This window comes from Furipterus horrens, unplaced genomic scaffold (genome assembly GCF_987537825.1).
Source record: "Furipterus horrens unplaced genomic scaffold, mFurHor1.1.pri manual_scaffold_2, whole genome shotgun sequence".
NCBI lineage: Eukaryota > Metazoa > Chordata > Mammalia > Chiroptera > Furipteridae > Furipterus > Furipterus horrens.
Window position 1 is genome coordinate 169,654,667 of NW_028327172.1, and position 15,357 is coordinate 169,670,023.

Genomic DNA, 15,357 nt, shown 5'->3' on the forward strand with positions numbered 1-15,357 from the left:
GAGTTGAAACAACCCAAAAACAGAACAAAGAGGTATTTAAAATTATACCCCCCCCCAAAAAAAACCCAAACCTAATTTACGCCTCTCGTCGTGCTTCCGCCCCCTCCCATAACAATAGGATAATACTATCTACTCCCCAAAGATTTTAGCTTCTAACTCTAAACTGTGGGATTAACAAGGAAAAACAAAGCAAAACAAAAAAACAAAAAACGAGTAATCCTCATCTGTTTCACAAATTTGTCGGGAGGATGAAATAAACTACTTTGCATGAAAAAACTCCGTTTCTGACTACCTCGGGAACTATACGAGTAGCTGCAGTTGGCCAAGGAGTAAAAATGTCCTGAAAACCACCACTGAGCATTTCGGCGATGAGAGTAAGTTTGATACTCTGAGGCTCCCGTAGTCTAGCTCTCTTTAAGAAGCAAGATGGCGCCGCCTGCTGAGTGTCCCATGTGCTGCTTCCGGTCGTACTCGGAAGCACGATTCCCGGCAGCAGCTGGGGCGGTTGGTTGGTTCGAGAGGTGAAGGTTTTCTTAAAACTGCTCCTTGCGGAGCCAGTCAGCAGCCAATATGTCCAACAGAAATAACAACAAGCTGCCCAGCAACCTTCCGCAGTTACAGAATCTGATCAAGAGGGACCCGCCGGCCTATGTGGAGGAGGTGGGATTGCGGCGCCGGACACTAGAGGCCGAGACGCGACTGGTTGAGACACCCCATGGATTTGGGGAGGCGTGGAGTGGAGGGGGGATCCTGGCTGGCCGCGTCTTCTACTTTCTCGAAGAGAGAGGGGGTTGGGGAAGGACATGCCTTAGGGTTCATTCCTCACTTCTAGGAAATTTGCTGTCCTTTTGGATTTTTTCATACCTGCTCTGTAGACCCCGCTGTCACTGACCCTCAAAGATCTCACTAGCTCTAGAGTTCATCTCCGTACCTCACCGGTGGAGAGACGAATAACCCGCCCCGATCTCCAACTTCCATGTAGCTTTCTCGTTTCTTTTCAGAAACTCCTAACTTGAATTAATTGGTAACACTTGATGAATCGTCTTTTAGGACGCTTTCGACCGACGTCTGTTTCCGAGAGCCTGCGCTCTACTGCGGGCTGTGTTGGGAAGGAGGTGGCATTCTCAAGTATGAGGGACAGACCCAGGAGCGTAGTGTATCTAGTTAAGCCAGGATTCAGTCTCGTTGGAAGCTTGCATGAGCTGGATGTGGGAATTTGCTTCGGGAAAAGATGAGGTTGAAAATTAGGTTAGGTCCAGCTTGCGAGGGACTTTGTACACTGACCTCATACAGATTGTGAACATTAAGGGTGTTTGAGCCTCGAAGTGACAAAATGAAAGTGATGGGTTTGGCATTAATTTGGCAGGTGTGTTCTTCAGACACCTGTTTGCCTGACAGGCATTAGGGAGGTGTCAGCTAGGCATTTGCTGCAGTGGTTTGTTCCTCTTCCTCACTAGATTGGGATCGGTTCAAAGGCTAACAAAATTCCTCATCTTTTGATTGCCCTTCTCATTTCCCTCCTCCCCCAGCTTTTCACTTAGAAATACTTAATTGAATGGTTTTTAACAAATAGCGGTTTCATTGGTTTAGGTCACCAGTGTATAGAGAGCATTTCCAAGGAAAATAAAGAATAAGGAACAAATAACAAGAAATTAACTAATATAGGCAAGACTCTAACCTGTGTAAAGCACTATACACAACTACTGACAAAGTAATAGTTGAGAGTCTGTGTAGTGCTGTATTTAAGAGCATCAGTTTCAAAACTATTAAATCTTGGACCTGCTGCTGACCAGTGATGTTGCTAGGGGGCATTAATCCCTGAGCCCGTTTTAATATGTAAAAAGTACTATTCTTACCTCAGAGAATTGCTGTTTTATTCATGTAACAAATACGTATGCAGATCCACGCACATCGTACCTACTGTGTGTGAGCATAATTCTAGGCTTTGGGGATACAAGTGAGACAGATAGGAGAGCCTTCTTCTCTTGGTCTTACGTTCTAGTGATGGTGGGTATATAGTGATGAGGAGTATGAAGAAAGTAAAACTGGATGCAAATATGCCCCCATCAGTTCAAGGCAGACAAAGGTGACTGGGTGGTGAGGGATTGGGGAAGAGGTGGGATAAGGATCTTGCCAGGAGCACACTGAGTTCTGGGGTATTCTCACTCTGTCAGTGCTGGTAGGGGGTTAAGAGAGATAGGGTCTTATCTGAAGTATGTAGGGGCTGCATACAGGTCTCTATCTTAACTCCTACTCTTGGAGAAAGCAGAAGGCCTACCAATTTTGTTGGGGAGATCAAGAGTTATGTTTTAAAATATCTGGTAAACATCCAAACAGAGATATTAGACAAGTAATTGGATGTATGAATTTGGAGTTCACTAGACTGTTTACGGCTTAAAATATTAAGAAATATTCATTCTCGTAGTGTCTCTGGCTGTCTCTCTCTATACACACACATACTCCTTAAAGCTGTGGTCTAGGAATGGAGAGTAAATACATGGAACTAACTGATGTCTGGTGTTTCCGCATACATTGTTGAGTTATAGTTAGGATTAAACATAATTAAATGAGATAATGTACACAGTGAGCTTGGCACATAGCAAGTGCTGAATAAAAGGAAGCTATTATCATTCTGTGTGTCTATTGCTTTTGGCTGTTAATACACCCTATCTATAACTCCAGAATAAAATCTTAATTTGTATTTAAAAGAAGGGAATTTTGACTGGAGCACTTCATGTACTTGAGAGATACAGTATTCCCTCACTTAACGTGGGTATTATGTTCCAGACCCCCCCGCAAAGTAGGAACCATACATTTATTCTATACTCTTAAACCTACGTAACTTTAACAACATGCGTATACAGTACCGCAAAATCCTGCGGTATAGCAAAAAATCCACGATAAGTAATTAAATATAATATTTTTTAAAATCCTGCGATATAGTGAGGCCGCGATAAGTGAACTGTGATATTAGAGAGGGACTACTGTACATAATTTACATTTCCTGACACTGTATTTTTCAGATCACAGATATGAGTGCTCTGTTTACATAGACAATGTAGTAGGGGTCATTTGAATAATAAATGTCAAAATAGGGTCAAAATCTGAATTTTTGACTTTTGGCTTCTCCGTTCTTTACACTACATCACCTGAATTTCTAAGGATAAAGTAAAGGATCTTTAAATTATTTATGATGTGCAGAAAGTTTTCAGAACTTATTTTGAAGAATGCAGGCAAGGAAAATGTAGTGTTTGTACATACTTTTGCCACATCTTTTTCTCCATGCCGCTGTCAAAGACTTAAGTAATTTTGCATTCTGTACTGAGCAAGTCATATAATAAAAGATGACCAACTTAAAATTTATTTTTATACAGTTTCTGCAGCAGTATAATCACTACAAATCCAATGTGGAGATTTTCAAATTACAACCAAATAAACCCAGCAAAGAACTGGCAGAGCTGGTGATGTTTATGGCACAGGTAAGATAATTTGTGTATAAAACAAAAGACCAGTTGTTATACACAGTTTACAGAATTATTATTCCAGTAATACCCAACCCCATTCCAATGGAAGCTTTATTTTTAAAAAAAATTTTTTAACTTAACCTTTTTACAAATTTTATTTTCTCTTTATGGTGAATTAGAAGATTTTGCTAGAGCTTTTCACAGAACCATCCAGAGCAAAACTTTCAAACTATTTGTTTTTCTTTAAATTCATTATAAAATAGATTCTAAATCATGTCAACACATCTTTTAATAAGACTAGAGGAAATATGAAAGTGCTCAGAGAAATTGGCACGTCGAAGTAAAAGACATGATTTGGAACCATCTACCTCTATGAAATAGCCTTTACTGTCCTTTTACAGAATGTCTGAAATATGTGCATGTGAATTATAGGAGACAGAGAGACTTTAGAAGAGTATTTGCTTTGTTACAGATTGGTCACTGCTACCCAGAACATTTACGTAACTTTCCTCAAGAGTTGAAAGATCTTCTCTCCTACAATCATACTGTCTTGGATCCAGATCTTCGAATGGTAGGGCCAGTAATTTTATGGATAACTTGTGCTGTGTTCGTTTGTATGCGTGTAATATGTGTTTAAATGAAAATAGCCTCTCACCTAAACATCTTTTTAAAATGTAAAACGGAATGTGTCACCCCTTCCTTAAAACCGTTCTGTGGCTTCTTATTAATACTTAGACTAAAACTCAAACTCACCATTACCTGTAAGTCCCTACATGATCTGCTTCTAGCCTGTATTTTTTTTTTTTTTTTATCTCATCGGGTCTTCTGCTATACTCCTCTCTCTGATCTTTGTGTTCTTCCAAGATGTTTACCCTCCCAGGATGGTCTTTTAAATTTTATACATTAGCTTTTTAAATATCTTTATAGCAAGTAGGACTTATATAAATATTATGATCACAAAACTTGATATCCTGTACAAAAACTTATAAAAATGCGAAGTCCATATATTCAACTTTGTTTATACTTCTCTAAGGTTTTATTAATTTGATTAGGCCCCCCCAAAAAATAATACCATCTCAAACAGACCAAGGTTGTAGGCTTAGAGTTGTCAACTGGTTAACTTTCTCGGTTATAGAAGCTAGCAGCCCAGCCCCAGAGACTTCAAACTCAAACTATTAGGAGACTTACTTATGTCACAAAGTTTTCAAGTTCCTCTTGGTTGTACAGATTTGAGATTTTGAGTATGGAGATTTAGTTTCTTTCCATGTAATAGGTTTTCTTTAAGTTTTGTGTGGCTAACAGTACCAAACCAAACACACGTTATTAAATAAATAACATGTGTGCATGTTTCTTTATGGTATTTTATGATAATTAGTAGGTTTTTAAAACAATAATTAGTAAAAATTTTCTTTGCTAGGAAGCAAGGGATTGAGTGTGTAATAAGCATTTCTCTTTAGAGAATCATTTAGAACACACTGGTGAATCCTTTTTTTAATTGGTTATTGTGATGCCCACCAGTTCTATCAACCTCTGGACTTATTTTCTGCCTGGTATATTTGCTATTTTTCCAGGACTTTATGAATCATTCCCAAGTTGTTGTTTTTTTTGTTGTTGATTGCAGATAGAAGCAGACCGTTTTTCTTAGGGAACAAAACAAAATACCCATGTATATTAACTTATTAATAAAATCAGTAAAATGAAATTTTTATATTACTCTTTCTTTGACAGTGTAACTGCCTTTTAATATACTTTTTATTAGTTTCTTTTTAAAGCATTATTATTTTTACTATTTTATATTCAGACTCACCACCCAGCCAAGTGGGAGCTTCTTTTTTCAGCAGTGCCCCTGGTGTTTTTGAAAGCATCCTTGCATTCTGGCAAAAATAGTTACAAACTCTTTCTTACTGTTTTCTCTGCCCCAAGACTTGAAATCAAATACTCTCCAAGGATTATTTGTACTATCTAATGGAGAAGAGAAGTGAAGGAAATTTGGGCTACAAGAGTGCTATAACTGCTGTTGGACCATTCTTAGTACTAATAATACTTCGAAAGAATGCCTTGTAAGGTCACAAACTTAGATTGACTATTCTATATTAGTGTATTATGTTGTTACCCCACCTTTCTTATAGTTTTGATTCATCGATCACTCGAGTTTAGTCATATGCTGACCTGCCTGTGTAAAGTAGCCACAATATATCGATCATATTATCTTGTTTTACTTCCTTCGTGACACTTAGCTACTCCTGTTCATGTGCTTACTTGCTTGTCTGCCCTCTCTTCTGCTGCACCCCCTGTGTGTAAGGTCCACGAGGACAGAGACTCTCTGTTCTGTTCAAAGCCTAGAATAATGCCTGGTTAGTAGGAGACATGCTCCATTTTCTTACCTTTATCATTATCCTATTGTATTTTTTCTTTTCCTTCCTAAGACATTTTGCAAAGCTTTGATCTTGCTGAGAAATAAGAATCTCATCAATCCATCAAGTTTGCTAGAACTCTTCTTTGAACTTCTGCGTTGCCATGATAAGCTGCTGCGAAAGGTAAAGAGCAAAATTGCTTTTTCCATATATTTCATTTTTCCTGGCAGTGACATAAAACTTGTAGAGTGAATTCTTGATGCTTCACATTATTGGATCCAGTTAAGAAAATTTTAATAGGAAAAATATCAACCATATATGCATGCAATATGGTGGTGATAGCTAAACATTTATTGAATGCTTACTTTTTGCCAGGTACAATTCTCAGAGCTTTGTAAGTATTTATTTGTTTATTCACAAAATTATATAGAGTTTATTATTATTAATAGTAGTGGTAGTGGTGATAATAGTAGTATTTTATAGATGAAAAGGCTGAGGTAGAGCAACATGTCTGGACTCACACAGATTCGCAGCGCCGGGGCAGGAATATAAACCCAGGCATCTGGCTCCAGGACCCAAGCCCTTTCCCGCTGCACTTACTGACTAGCTAAATCAGAGCATGGACTGAATGCTCATAGCTATAACCTGCCCAGCCTTACCCCCCCAGGAAACTAACTTTTTCGTTATTACCACTGATATAAGATCAGAAGCTGAAGGTTTATGAAAGAAATTTTAAAAAGAAAAACTTAAGTTCACATATATTAACTTAATAATTTTTTTTCAAAGTGTTTAGAGACTGCCACCATTTGGTTTTAGCAGTTGTAGTTCTTGGTCTAACTTGTGGGATAAAAGGTGTCCATGGGAGCATATTTTGGACACCAGCGATAATTGTATTACCAATATAATCTTGCATGGAGTTAGGGGCTCAGTAAATAGAGCAACTTCCTTTTTTTCCTTTTTTATTTTTTTTTAATCCTCACTTGAGGATATGTTTTCATTGCTTTTATAAAGGAAGGGAGAGAGAAACAGTAATTGGTCGCCTCCCTTACGTACCTGGACCAGGGAGTGAATGCGTTAGGAATGTGCCCTGACTGGGAATTGAACCCTCAACCTTTTGGTTATGGGAAGACATTTCAACGAACTGAGCCACAACATCCAGGGCACAACTTTTCTCCCTCCCTCCTTTCTTTCTTTGATTTTATTTATTTATTTTTAGAGAGACCAGAAGGGAGGGAGAAAGACAGGGGGAGAAATATTGATAGGTTGCCTCTTACACACCCCCAAAATGGGGACTTGTCCTGCAACCCAGGCATGTGTCCTTACCAGGAACTGAACCAGTGACCTTTTGGTTCACAGGCTGGCGCTCAATCCACTGAGCCACAACTGTTGAAATACAGTTCACATGTAATTCATCCATTTAAGGTGTATAATTCAGTGGTTTTTAGTATATTCACAGAGTTTGCAACTATCACAAAATCAATTTTAGGACATTTTCATCACCCTCAAAAGAAACCCCATTCCCATTAGCAATCATTCCCCCACCCCTTCTCTCCCAGCACTAGGCAACCATCCATCTGCTTTTGGTCTATATATTTGCCTACTCTGGATATTTTGTATAAATGAACTCATGCAGTATGTAGTTTTTTGTATCTAGCTTCTTAGCATAATGTTTTCAAGGTTTATCCATGTTGTAGCATCTATCAGTATTTCTTCATTCCTTTTTGTTGCCAAATACTTTCCATTGTATGGTTATTTCACATTTTGTTTATTCATTCATCAGCTAACGGACATTTGAGTTGTTTTCACTTTTTGGCTATTATGAATTATGCTGCTACGCATATTTATATGAACATTGGTATGGAAATATGTTTTTAGTTCTTTTGGGTATATAAGGTGGAATTGTTGGGTTATATGGTAACTCCGTGTTTAAACTTTTTCGGGCAGTTTTCCTTTTGCATTTTAGCTGCTGCTCTTTGTTTTGCTTTGGTCTCTTTTGTAATAAAATAAAAAGTAGATAATATTAAATCCCCCTGAACATTTATATTTTTCTCCAAATAAAACAAAGTTTGAAATGTTGGTTAATGTATATATGTTTTTGTTTCTTTTCCTCAGACTTTATACACACATATCGTGACTGATATCAAGAATATAAATGCAAAACACAAGAACAATAAAGTGAATGTAGTAAGTACCCTTTCATTTTCCATGTTTGCAGTGTTGTACCATCAGTGAATTAAGGCTTCGTCTTTTTTTCTTAAGGTGTTGCAGAATTTCATGTACACCATGTTAAGAGACAGCAATGCAACTGCAGCCAAGATGTCCTTGGATGTGATGATTGAACTCTACAGAAGAAACATCTGGTAATATATATGTATTTGTCTCTTGAGAAATAGAATCTTTTGTTCATTTGTAATTATTACAGAGCATTGCACAAATATTTTTCTTGATCTTGAGCTCTTCTGTATAATTCTGTCATAGATTAAGTTGGAAGTAAAACTACAGAGACAATCCAAATAACTAGCAACAACACAGGCTACCACTTTTTGAGCACATGCACTTAATATTACCTTCAGAACAAGGTAATGTAGCTTATCTGAAATTATTCTCATTTGACAGGTAATAAATCTGAAGTTCATAGAGTTTAAGTTTAGTATCTAATAAAGGGCAGAGCCGGAGTTCAAACCCAATCTGTCTTACTCTGAAATCTATGCTCTTTCTACTTTGCCATGCTGAAGATTTTCAAGTCAATTTATCATATTTTTGGGAAACGTCATGGTTTATAAACATTGATTTGTTGGTACAGTGTCTCCATCTCATATCTTTTGCTTTTCTTATTCATTTTTTTTAAACTATAGCAGTAGTAGCATTCATTGCAACAGAAAATTTGGAGAAGCTGGAAAAGTTTTTTAAAAAATATTATCGATAGTCCCACCATCTAGAGACAATCACTTTGAATAGTTTACCATAATTCTTTCTGTCTTTTAGCATGAATTTTTACTGTTAGAATTTTGCTATATTAATAATTTTTTATTCTGTGTTTTTTATTTGTTTCACTTCCCTTCAGTAGGTTCCTATGTCACTAAAACATTCATTTGTCTTCCCCCAGGAACGATGCCAAAACTGTCAATGTGATCACAACTGCGTGCTTTTCTAAGGTCACCAAGGTGAGTGCCTGCAGTGCTGTGTGAAGGCACTGCCTGCCAGTGGCTGCTCTCCCGATAGAGGGGGAAGAGGAGGAGGTGTGAGGAAGAGGGAGTGTGCAGGCATGCAGTTCACGTTACCAGTGCTCTCTGTGCTTAGGTTGCTTCCCTGGTTCATCAGCCTGTGCTTGAGAGAAGTCAGACAAAATTATCCTGAGTGTTTTAAAACACTGTGCATTAAACAGCAGCTTTGGCATATATGTTTTTCCTATAATTCTTGACTGTTCTTTTATTGGGCTCAGACACAGCTGAAGGAAATTCATGGGTATATTTGCTTTCTATTGGAGGGGCTGTGGTGTCACTTTTTTGTGGGACTTGTGGAAATTCTTGACAGTTTGCTTAAAGAATAACTGTAGAACCTAGATGTTTTTATCTAAAGATTCTTTTAATTATATATATATATTTAGGACAAGTAATGTTATAAAAACATTATGTTCTGATGAAGACAGATGAGCCCAAATCCCACCACTTTTTGATTTTTATTTCTTTATATTTTAGCTTGTATGCGTGTATAAAGTGTAGACAAGTATTTATTCTTTATTGTAAGGTGGGATGAGTAATTGGCTTTGTTCTGATTGGCCTTTAGATACTAGTTGCTGCTTTGACATTCTTCCTTGGGAAAGATGAAGAGGAGAAACAGGACAGTGACTCCGAATCCGAGGTTAGTTTGACCACAGATGCTTCTGAATTTCACATTTAATTATTTCATTATTGTTGTCATTATTGTGAAATCTATTAACTGCTTAAGTTAGAAAGAAACTTACATGTTACCGTTATCCTTTATTGAGTTCTGCAGTGTTTAGTTGTTCTTAGTTCTAAAGCAATACCTGTATCTCACTATATAAACTTAGAATGACAATTGCCACTAACATTTTTGGGGCAAGTGTCGAACCTCATAGAAGTTCAGAGTGGGGTAACAGAGAGGTCTAAAATCATGGCATCTTTAAAGTAGAAATCACGATATGTGATGTTATGAAATGTTCTTTGTTAAAAATATTTTTTATTAAAATTTAAAAGGAGAAAAACAGTTTTCTTCCCATTTTAGCATTTTGATAGCAAGAATACTGGAATAGGTAATAATATCTTGTAATTTATTTTGTTAAGTCTTACTGCATTTTTATTGTAAAAAATTTCAGATAAAGAGTAGTTTTTGTGACTGTCTTATTTCCACTTTCCAGTTCTTTCTTAACAGCCATTTTGTCCCCCCCTTGCATTTATATATGTATGTATGTATATATATTACCTGATAGGTGTAGTAGGTTTTTTTAAACATGTGTAAACAATATGTGATTATTATGCAACTTGTTTTCTGTGTCTATATATATAGATGTACCAATGCATTTTGGTCTTATTCTATGTGTGCATTTAGATGTATCTTATGCATTTAATCTTTACATGATATTTCTGAATATGAATGTATTTAAGCATTTTCCTGTTGATAAATATTTGTTTCCAGTTATTTCAAATAAAAACAAATTGGCATTCTGCCAATATTATACTTCAGTAAAAATTAAAAGGAAAATACAAAAGTAATTAGTACTGCAATGAAAATCTTTGTATGTGCCTGTTTGTGCACATGAGAAAAAAATTTTTATTGAATTTTAGAAATTATGTTTATTTTTAGTGACTATGTGTACAAGTACAAAGAAGTGGTTAAAATGATTACTCTTTGTTTCTAGGCATATTTTCTTTAATGTTTACAGTTTTATAAAGTAGTTTTTCTTTAGGATGAGGGACCAACAGCAAGAGACCTGCTAGTGCAGTATGCCACAGGGAAGAAAAGCTCCAAACACAAGAAAAAGTTGGAAAAAGCTATGAAGGTGCTCAAGGTGAGACTTGTACCTGGGAACTGAGGGTAGGAATCATTAGAATGTAGAAAAAGTTTTTAGCAGAAGCTTTTAAGAATTTGAAATAAATCACGTTTTTGAAAATCTTAGAAGTGTGTAATCAATTTTTAAGCACTAATTTTCAGATAAATATTTTTAGCTCTTGCAAAATCTGTGACTTGAATAAATTAATTTAATTAAATTTACTTTTCACTAGTTCTGATTGAGATGATCTGTATTAGGGTATCATTGGTAGGCATGTCTTCTCAGAAGAAAACACGAAAAAAGTGCGTTTTATATTTTGTAATTATTATTCTGAAAATCATTAATTTGACCCTTATGTAGTTTTTAATATTTATATTTTCAAATTCCTTTAAGTCTTACAGGTACTAATAGGTCGATCTTCAAAGACAAAAACCATCTGTACCTCTTTTAGTTTCAAGGAAGGCTTTTGGAACAAAGATTTTTTTTTAATAGTGTGGACTTGATAACAGCTTTTAGTACATGAACACTTTTAACCCCAAAGACCTCATTACTGTAATTCAGAAAGTAAATGTTTTTCCTCTCCCTTTCTTTCAGAAACAAAAGAAGAAGAAAAAACCAGAGGTGTTTAACTTTTCAGCTATTCACTTGATTCATGATCCCCAAGGTACTATAACTATGACTTACAAGTTCCTTGTTGGTCTGATCTCTGCCTGTTGAGTTCCACCTTCAGAGCTACCAGGGAACATAAGTTCCCTGGTGCTTAATAGACAAGCAATCAATACTTAGTTGCTATTAGTTGGTTGTAGCCTAGAGAATTATGTTCTGAAGCAGTGATTGTCAGTCCACAACAAAATAAGAAAAATGTTTATCTTTAATAAGCACAATAGTGGGAGGACACTGAGCTTGACCAAATGAAAAATTGATGGTTTTTTAATGGTCTTTTTTTTTTTAAACTGAGCTGTAGAAACCAAGCTTGGGAAATCATGTTCTAGAACACTAGTTCTCAAACTGGAATGCAAATTAGAAACACTTAGAAAATAGATAAACTATACTGGTGCTCGAGTTCTGTTATCCGCAGAGACTGATGAGTTGATATTGGGTGCAGTTGGGCATTGGGACTTTTAAATGCTCTGCGTACTCTAATATACAGTAGTGTTTGCTGGCCCTTCCTCTAGGCCATTGTTTCTCAAACTTTAAGGTACATATGATTCACTTGGGGATCCTGTTAAAGTGCAGCTTGACTCAGTAGGTCAGGAGTGGGGCCTGAGATTCTATATTTCTAATAAGCTGCCATGTGGACCAGCTGCTGGTGATCTGTGGACCACATGCTGAAAAGCTGGAGTTGTAAAAGCACTGTTACATGGAACACCTATTAAACAGTCACTCAACATGTTGATGCTAAAAATCTCAGGTATCCTTAAAAACTTAATGTTGGGCACTGTCAAAGCCATATTGACCTCTGTGTGTATCTTTTCACCTTGTCATACAGCTGTTTTTACCATCGTGATTCAGAGTGATTTCAGGCACAGCCGTATCAGAGTCACTGATCTATTGTAACTACTGCCTTTCTCTCCATCTGTTAAATAATGTTGCACAGACCATGGACCCACCATGTACTTCTCTGATACTGTTTTCTAGATTTTGCAGAAAAACTACTAAAGCAGCTAGAGAGCTCCAAGGAGAGGTTTGAAGTGAAGATGATGCTCATGAACCTCATTTCCAGACTGGTGGGAATTCACGAGGTTTGAATTGCATTATGTTTTTCTTGGTGGATATTAGAAATAGAATTAATATTTTTAAAAAGATTTTATTTATTTATTTTTAGAGAGAGGGGAAGGGAGGGGAAGAGAGGGAGAGAAACATCAATTGGTTGCTTCTTGCATCAAACTGGGGACCACCTGCAACCTAGGCATGTGCCCTGACCAGGAATCCAACTGGTGACCTTTCAGTTTGTGGGATGACACCCAGCCCACTGAGCCACACTAGTCAGGGCAGAAATAGAATTATTCTTGGTAAAAAGAAAGTCACTGAGGTAGAGGAGTGGCTTGATTTTATCCACCCACAACATTTAAATCCATACAATTTAGAAGAGAATAAAATCTACTCTGGAAATATTTATTTTTATTATTTTATTTTATTATCAATAAGTTATGGAAGTTAAATTATATATATATACATATACATATATATGTATATGTATATATACTCAGTTTATGGACAGACTATTTTGTGTTCTGTTCTTCTACTTTTTATTCATTTTTGTTCCACATATATGATACATTTTTCTAAGCCAACATAACCTACATATTTTTTATTGACTATTACTACATTTTGCAGTTGGTTTATTCCTTCGCAGCTTTCCTGTTTTCAGATCACTCTAGTGGGAGATTGTCATGTTTGCAAAGCCGAATTCTGTGCTCAGTAATTTTACATTAAATTAGATTGAAAGAGCTCCTTGGTGGTACAATGTATATATATTGTGTATACATATGGAAACTTCAGACATACTTTTGGACTAAATGCTATTGTGAAGAGATTGCCAAATATTTAGACCATAAAGAAATGACCCTTGAGATTGTTCCCTATCATTTTGTTCTTGTGACTATTGCTGTTCTGAAAATCATTGAGTATGTTGCTTTTTTCAAAAAAATTTTTTAGTGAAAAAAGTTAAAACAGGCTTGACTTGTTTATTGAAAATCAAACAGTATAAACAATATATCAGCTTAAAAATGAAAGTTCAGTTGAGTGCAAGTACTCGTTCCCTTTCTCTAAGAAAAACAACAGTTTGGTGAATAAATTGTTTTTTCTCCATGGTCCACACACCTAAAGCAGGATTACAGTCAATCCCCGATATATTTGTTCGGTACTTTTATGTTCGACCTGACTTTGAGCTTGGTAAGAAAGCAGAAGTGGGTTGTAATTTAAGCATAGTTTGATGGAAATGATACCAGTGTTTTACAGCTGACTACAGTTGAGCATCCATCCTTATATTGATCCCAAGTCTTCCCTATTACTTCTCTGGCTGTGGTTTTGCTCTGTAGCTAAAAAAAAGAAAAAAAGAAGATTCTCATGTGATGAACTTTGAAAAGACCAACCCATCTTCAAGGTTTCCCTTCTTGAAGTTAAAAATTGCAAATTGCTTTAATAATTAGATCCATGTCACCTTTAATAGGTAGACTTCAGAGTGGTAGTGTTTTTTCTCTAAAGTAGAGCTCAGAGTAATTTCTCCGAAGTAGTTGGCCTGGTATCTAATAACAGAACCAGAATTGTGGATGGTTTTGGTGATCAGATTACAGTCATAACTCTGTACTCATTTCCTTTTGATGAGAAGAAAATTTTTCAGCACATAGCGCTTCCCTGGGACTCTTGCACTTGCTAGAGCTCGTATGAGTCACGATGCCGCTCAAGAAGAAAAAGTGCTTCCTCATTTGGTACTTGTCAGTTTCAGCACTTGTCCTGAGTTCTGGAAACGAATAATGAGTACCACTGTATACTAGATGCTATTCAGATTTGAATGACTTATTTTGTCCATTGCTTTGGAGCCTTTATATGAATCCTATTCCTTCCTATAACCCTCTTTATCTTTGAAGACTAAAAAATTACTCTGCAGCCACACCAATTTTAAAAGTAGAAGAATGTTGCATTTTTGTCACTTTTTTCCCCCTGGCTTATTCTACATGCGGAATAAAGTTCTTTCCTCTTACTTGACATAATAAGGATAGCAGCATGGCCTTCTTTTCTTTGGCTAATGTAGCACTTTGAATTATCCTGGGGCACAAATGCTTGTTCAGAAGAAAAGTAAAAAATGATTCCCAGTTAGTTGAACTTGGTGACATAATTGCTTTAGTTACATAAATATTAAAGTCAGTGCATTTTTTCCCCACAGCTTTTTCTCTTCAACTTCTATCCCTTTGTGCAAAGGTTTCTGCAGCCCCACCAAAAAGGTAAGCCTTCTACTTGCCGTGTTCCTTTGGTGGCCTTGGGGTTAAAATAACCATCCAGAACTTTTTCTTCTGGAATTAGTAAAGACAAAGAGTTAGGGGTAAAGTGTGTTCTGTTACAGAGAAGGGGAGAGGAGCCCATATGTTTTCTTTCCAGAGCCTGCCATGTGTTAATTGTTCTGCTCATCAACTTTAAAAAACAATTATTTGGGGGGGGGGGGGGGGCGGGTCCGATAAATAAGTTTTTCAAAGCAAGTCATCTTTTTATACAATAGTCCTCCATTATCTGCAGTGTTGCTTTTCATGACTTCAGTTATCTGAGGTCCAAAAATATTAAATGGAAAATTCCAGAAATAAACAATTCATAAATTGAAGTTGTACCCCATTCTGAGTAGCATCTTGTGTTGTCCTGCTCTGCCCTGCCTGAGATGTGAATCATCCCTTTTTCCAGCACATCCACACTGTATATGCTACCCACCTGTTAGTCACTTAGTAGCTCTCAGTTATCAGATTGACAGTCAGGTATCGTAGTGCATGTGTTCAAGTAATCCTTGTTTTAATTAGTAATGGCCCAAAGCACAAGAGTA

The 15,357-nt window shown here is 36.6% G+C and overlaps 1 protein-coding gene across 1 annotated transcript in view; it reads left to right on the forward strand.

Moving 5' to 3' along the window:
* The first annotated feature begins 437 nt into the window (after positions 1 to 437).
* The window catches only part of SDAD1 (SDA1 domain containing 1), a 31,682-nt gene continuing 16,762 nt past the window's right edge, over positions 438 to 15,357 (forward strand). The window contains exons 1-12 of the mRNA XM_090266742.1: positions 438 to 660; positions 3,375 to 3,479; positions 3,937 to 4,035; positions 5,891 to 6,001; positions 7,931 to 8,002; positions 8,078 to 8,178; positions 8,925 to 8,982; positions 9,605 to 9,679; positions 10,746 to 10,847; positions 11,424 to 11,493; positions 12,468 to 12,571; positions 14,716 to 14,773. Coding sequence (XP_090122868.1) covers positions 571 to 660; positions 3,375 to 3,479; positions 3,937 to 4,035; positions 5,891 to 6,001; positions 7,931 to 8,002; positions 8,078 to 8,178; positions 8,925 to 8,982; positions 9,605 to 9,679; positions 10,746 to 10,847; positions 11,424 to 11,493; positions 12,468 to 12,571; positions 14,716 to 14,773 — 1,045 coding nt within the window. The 5' untranslated portion in view covers positions 438 to 570. The remainder of the gene's footprint in view (positions 661 to 3,374; positions 3,480 to 3,936; positions 4,036 to 5,890; positions 6,002 to 7,930; positions 8,003 to 8,077; positions 8,179 to 8,924; positions 8,983 to 9,604; positions 9,680 to 10,745; positions 10,848 to 11,423; positions 11,494 to 12,467; positions 12,572 to 14,715; positions 14,774 to 15,357) is intronic.